The sequence below is a fragment of the Pyxicephalus adspersus genome, chromosome 7 (assembly GCF_032062135.1).
Source record: "Pyxicephalus adspersus chromosome 7, UCB_Pads_2.0, whole genome shotgun sequence".
NCBI lineage: Eukaryota > Metazoa > Chordata > Amphibia > Anura > Pyxicephalidae > Pyxicephalus > Pyxicephalus adspersus.
In genome coordinates this window covers 69,850,067-69,856,815 of record NC_092864.1, presented here as the reverse complement: position 1 = coordinate 69,856,815, position 6,749 = coordinate 69,850,067, and the positions used below count along the sequence as shown (strand labels likewise).

Genomic DNA, 6,749 nt, shown 5'->3' with positions numbered 1-6,749 from the left:
TGTAGCTTATTATGATTAAAATTCTACACAGTTCATTTCCTGAGCTACTAAACTTGCCGGGCTACATAAAATGCCCTTTTCACGTCTGTATTTGTGACGCAGGCAATCGCATGTTTAACCTCCCTTTTTATTTATTATTCATGTGGGAAATCACAATTAAAATGCAAATATACTTTCCACTGTGAAATGTATGGCAGGGCAAGTAGCTTGCCAAGGGAAGGTCATGAAGCACAGCAGCAAAAGCAAATATTGGCCTGATAGTCCCTGTGCTATTTTTTGCTTATATTGCAACAAAGTATAAAAGAAATAAAAAACAAATGATGCATAATTCATATGTGTTTGGTACCATATAAGGAGATGTAATTTATATTCAATCATTAACACACACAGGTACCTTAACAATAGGCTGCTAGGGATTTTGACGGGATATGATTGCAACTAGTTTGCAACTTACCACCGGGCTCCTCAGATGCCACAGTGGGCATAACCATGCAAAGATACAGAATCTTGTATTCTGCAAGATTTTCCAAGTATCCATATTATGAAGAGCAGCCGCAACCAATTAGTTTTTGTACATGAGGGTTGTGTTTGATGATTGAGGCAAAAGGAAACACAATGCCCCAGTATATAAATAAATAAATGAAATTTGCTGTTAGAACTCAGTTAATGGCTAACTCATTGGGGTCAAAACACTGGAGTCTCAGTTAGGACTGGAAGTATACTTTTTATATATTTATTTGTAAAAATAAAATAAAAAAAACTATAAAAATAACAAAATATTTTGCACTGTTTAATCTCATAAATATGCAATACAAAAGTATATGTGACACTTTCTGTAAACAGATTAAGTAAATACTTGAGACCGGATAATAAACCAGATGATCGGTATGTCAACAAGTTTTGTGTTCAAATTTAAAAAGTTTAGATTGTGGCACCTATAAACAAATCAAAATCATTCTGTCCCCAATTGCCAGTCATGTGAAGGTGTTAACAAAATGAAAATGCCCATTTGGCAGGCATAAAAAGTAAGCATAGGGTTCAAGAAGGCATAGCAAAACAACAGTTGATGTTGCTGCAGAAAATATGTTTGAACAAATATATGATAACCTGAATCAGCCCAAAAATCCCTAAAATACTAATACATTTTCATGCAACAAATGCAATCAAACCATTATCCCATTGCAATAATTCATATGCTCCTAAGTATTTTATTTGCTAGTATAAAGAATTTGACATTCAATGGTTCAGTATAACTATTTGGAGCTAATAATAATCTTTCCACCAACAACACTCCATATTTGTTTCTATATAATTAAGTATAATAATTTAAAGGTAACACACAAAAGGGGAATTTTTTTGGACCACAGAACTATTACTTGATGCTATTATTTGCAGTTTGTATAACCCTGTATAGAAGATTGTTGTATACTAGAAGCTTGATCGCTTATTACTATTGTTCTCTGTTTCCCTTATATTGCAAGGAGAACATACAACTGGACTACACTGCAAAAGAAGCTTCCTCTGAAGTCTTTGAATTAGTAAAAGCGCTGACAATTACATAGTTACATAGGAAGTCAGGTTAAAAAAAGACCATCAAGTTAAACCACCAGGGAAATAAACATATCCCAGATATAAAACCCTATAAGACATAGTTGGTCCAGAGGAAGACAAAAAAAAACCCTGGTACAATTTGCTTTAACAGGGGAAAACAGGGTTTCTGATTCTATGAGACGATTGCAACAATAAAAAATAACAGCTATATCACTAAGGTAAAAAACAATACAAATGCAGTAATCCTCATTTTACAAGTATGCAACAAAAATGTGATGTCTTTTTATTGTTTTTATGTACAGTTTTAAAAAAGCAGTGGGCCTAACAGCATTCTGCATGATCACATTACATAGGGGTGTCAAGTTTAGAACTAATACATGCACTTTTCTTTATTATCATATGCATACATTTACTTTTAACACATATAATAGCTGAAATCTAAATAGACTGTACATGCAAAAAGTTGGATACAACACTTTAGGCATGCACGGCCACATTATAGCGGAGCATTTATTGTCATTAGTCACAAAAATTATCTGAAAAAAAATACTTCTTTTCAGCAATCAAAACACTTAAACATGCTAGCATTTATACCATATAAAATGGAATAGCACTTCCACAAAATGTTATTGCGTATTAATCTACATCTATGACAAAGACAACCACTTGAGCAATTTCCCATAAAAATTAAAATAAATTCAAATCAGCATATAACTTTGGTCTTCTTACCTTTCTGACACAGCATGCGTCAACAACCATTCATGCAGTATTTTTCTTTTTTTTGTAAAATTATCTTCTGTGCCATAAAAATGATTGTGTACATCCATGCAATGCACATTAAGCAACATCCATTTTTAAATATACTACATGTATATACATACATGTACTTTAATAAATAAGCATTCCTATAATAATAGCACTCATGTTTTCTCAAATATCAAAATAAATGCAATATTTTTTTTAATTAACATAAGCAATAAAATCAAAAACCATCTTTTTCTAACTATATTTGAGCTAGAGATGGTTCTATACTCATGAACATGGCCAGCACAAAATAAATTTTGCTGGCTAAAAACAAACATTGGGTCGGTTTTATTAAAGCTCTCCAAGGCTGGAGAAGATACACTTTTATTAGTGTACCTGGGTGATCAAGCAAACCTGGAATGGACTTCTTAAAAGTAATTTGCTATTTGTTAGCAAATGTTTTCAATCCTAGACCAGCTGTATTCCAAGACAGACAGTCCCTGCGTTACGAACAAGATTCTGTAGGTTTGTTCTTAAGTTGAATTTGTATGTAAGTTATAACAGGGTACATTTTTAATTAAATGCAACTTGGACAAATATTTGTCTTAACATATTATTTTTTTTTACCTTTATGTAGATACCTAACTTTCTTTTAAATGCCTAAACAGCTGTTCACCCTTAAACAAGCATGGTAGAAGATGTCAGACTTGTATTGGATGGAACAACCACAGATAATAAAATCCAGAACCACTGGTGTTACACATGGGAAAATAAAGATGAGAGGGATATTTATATTCTCCGTTACGAATGTACAGTACAGACAAAATCTTGTTATCTAGAATGAACAGGACAGGAAGTGTAGTAATTGTGAACGAAAATCCCCCTGACTGCAGGGCTGGAGGTTGCTGTCTAGTATAGCGCTACCTAGAGGGGAATGCCAATATTGCACAGGGAAATACAGTAGTTGCTGGCTCTGTTGGGTATAGCGACACCTATTGGAAAAAGTCAATATTGCACAGTGGAGACCGTTGTGGGTTTGTATGTACTAGTTGTATGTAACTCAGATGTTCGTAACTCATACCTGAATACCTGTAGATCACAGGTAAATATTCTATAATACATATGTAATATCTTTTCATATTTATTACCCCTGTGTAGTAGGACTATAATGCAATCCTGGCCTAAATACTCAACAAAAAATTGAATTTCATGTTTAATTTGTTAATAAATTCCTCTTATCTTCCACATCTGGGATCATTTATATTTATCATATATTTGATTGCACTCCACCACTTTTTATTAATATGTTTTTGTGGTGCTTATGTATTCTTTAGTAGGTCAATACAATGCCTTTTAAATAATGTAGATTATGAGCTAAATCAGAATACAAAATTTAAAATCAAATAAATTTAATGCATTTGAATCAGACTTTTAAGCAGCAACTAGCTAATATTTCTAGAAACTATGTCTTATATTAACTTTTCTCAACTTCATAAAGACCCCAATTGACTTTATATTTTAGAACTTGCTTATTTACATATTTTCTACTTTTTTATTATAGAGATTATTAACATCAAGTCATTACTAGACATTTGCCCAAAGTAGATTTCTATCGATTTTTCAAATAAGGCATTTTTTTTTCTGTAACACCAATATTACACCATTTGTATAACTTTTATGCTGCATCAGCAGCCTTCGCCGAGCTATCACTGAACTTTCCTGTTCCTTCAAACATGCTGTTTGTGTCCCTGTCTGCAATTTTATTAATAAGCCAATATGTTATAAAACTAGGATATGAATTTTGGATGTTGTGACTTGGCACTATTGACCTCTAAAACAACATTTTTTTAATAGCAGTGACAATTTCTTCCCCATGGGATTCACTCTACCTTTTATTAGCAGCTGGCAATTTTGCAAGTGACTATGATTGCCGGGGAGAAAAAACCCGCCTATCACAGCCTTTCAACCATAAGCCTCCTCCCAAACATGCTGTAGTTGTGAAAACATTCATAGCATTATCTGTATCCAGAATATATTAACTTGTGCTTGTACAGAGGACTATCTTGATGACTGCATTAGGCCCCAGACTCATGTGTAAAAGAAAAAACTGCTTGGGGTTGATTATTCTATTTCTGTATTCTATAAAATTACAATAATATAAAGAGGCCACAGACAGGTAAAGGTTGAAAGATAACATAGTAGTATGTATACATAATGTGTTGGATTTAATAAGCTGTAACCAACCTGGAATGAATTTCATAAAAATCATTTGCTATTAGTTGGCAAATGTTCTCAATCTTGTACTAGATCTATTTCAGGTTTGCTGTATCACCCAGGTTCTCCCATGTCCAGTCTTTGAAAGCTTTAATAGATGAGACTCACAGCACTAGATTTATGTTGTTAAAACTAAAAAAAATCCTAAAGTTTATTTACCCATGGCTTTTTAAAAACTTTTTGTACCCTATTTAAAAGTTTGAAATATAAACATTTGTATGTACTTTTGTAGTAAAAAAAAAAAAAAGTACCCTTCTATGTTTTCATGCTCCCAAGATATTTTAAATGGAGTATATAAACAGCTTATTATTTTTTCACCAAATAATGATTAAAGTTTTTATTTAAAAGTTTAATATCCCTTCATACCTGTCACTGTAGGCAGCTGCAGTAGCCGTTGCAGGCTGGGCATATCGATAGGCTGCATAACCACCCTGGAAAAGAAGATCAAATGTAACAACAAATCATTTTTAATTTATTGCAAGAAACGAAATCACTATAACTATAATTATAATTATGAAAATAATGATAAAGGCAGTTAAAGAAAGCATAAGTCAGTTATTATGTATGTTTACCAAATAAAGCATATTTAATATATACAAAAAACCTCCATGGCTGTCAGTAAGTCAAAGCCGTACATTGTTTTAAATATCCCAGCAAGTTACGCCCCCCCAGCACACTGCTGCTGCACGCTCACACGTCCCATTGATCACACCGGGGACGCGAGGCCAGGGGACACAGGTGCCAGGTGGGTATCGTCAGAGGACACAGCGGGCTTGTGGGGACCAGGTAAGCCCTTTACAATGTCACCCTAAGTGTGGCTCGGGGTTACCGCTTTTGGTACTGAAAATAAACCCAGAGCCACACTCCGGGATACAACCAGAGAGGTTAATAGACTTTAAGCGATTTCAGGCTCTTACATTCTTTTTGATGGGTTGTATTTACCAACATGGGAAAATGGGAAATAATATGTGATTTGTAATTGACCTTATTCTGTTTGGATTATTAACCTACTTTAAGTGATAAGGGTACACATACACCAAATGTGCACACAACGAGCAAATACTTTTAAACATTTTGTAAAAAAAATAAAGAAATTTGAATTTCCCGTGGCATTTTACTGCAGAAATCGTCTTTTCAGTTAAAGACTTGGGTCATGTCACATCATCAAGGGTGACAGAATACATATAGGAAAGCAGATTTCAAGTATTACGATGAAAAAAGCATCAGAAAGAAAATAATCATGATAATATATTGTGTGAATTCCCATGAAATAAGATAATCTAATATAGTACATTGGGTTTTTGTGTGTGTGTTAGCTGTTAAAGCTTAAATCACACTTGGTGCAGTTTCATAAATAAATAAATACATTTTGTTTAAAGAATAAAACTTGCAAAAATAGCAATTTTGCTTTGTTTGGCAGTTAAAATTTTTCTTTTTTACAAATTAACATTCCATTTTATGTAAAAGTAATTGCAGCTACTAATTTAAGCAAGGAGGATAAACAAATGCTGTATTTCAAAGAACTGTGTTCAGTGATGCATTAATTATCAATCTTTGAAAATAGCAGAGCTTCTTCAGTGGGCCACAATGTTATATCAACCATTTCAAAATGATCTCAGCATGCCAATTAACAAACAGAGGCCAGTTTCCTCGGATAAAACAAACACAATTTGTATTCCAATTAGAACTCCCCATTCCTTTTTTCAGAGCACCCAATAGTCTCATAGGACCCCATGCCCTGTCATCCTTAAACTCATTAAAAGGTAAAAGGTTACAACATTCATAATATGTATAGTGTGGTATATGACATATGGCTACATTTTCCATTATGCTATTATGGAGTGAACCTTTCATTTAAAGCCCAAATGATTTGTGTAATTGTTATTATATTTCCACAAGTGCAACAAAAAAAAATGATCCACATAAAATGACAGTTTTCTAAGATCAGATACTCAAACTGCACCCAAGTGACTTCTGATGTGATCCTGCAATTAATCTCCCACAATTGCACAGTGCTTACAGTGTACATTATGATCAATAGTAGAGAACAGAAGAAGAGGAGACTAAATGTTACGCTGTAACATAAAAAATAGAACTCAAGGTGCACAATTGATTAATTCATAGTCAATTGGAAACAATTTTGAGTCACTTGATTTAAAGGAGCTTTTACAGTTTTTTTT

The 6,749-nt window shown here is 33.3% G+C and overlaps 1 protein-coding gene across 1 annotated transcript in view; it reads right to left on the bottom strand.

The window, feature by feature from the left end:
• RBFOX1 (RNA binding fox-1 homolog 1) overlaps positions 1 to 6,749 on the bottom strand; it is a 420,473-nt gene that overhangs the window by 38,594 nt on the left and 375,130 nt on the right. The window contains exon 10 of the mRNA XM_072418902.1: positions 4,936 to 5,018. Within this exon, the coding sequence (XP_072275003.1) occupies positions 4,936 to 5,018 (83 nt within the window). The remainder of the gene's footprint in view (positions 1 to 4,935; positions 5,019 to 6,749) is intronic.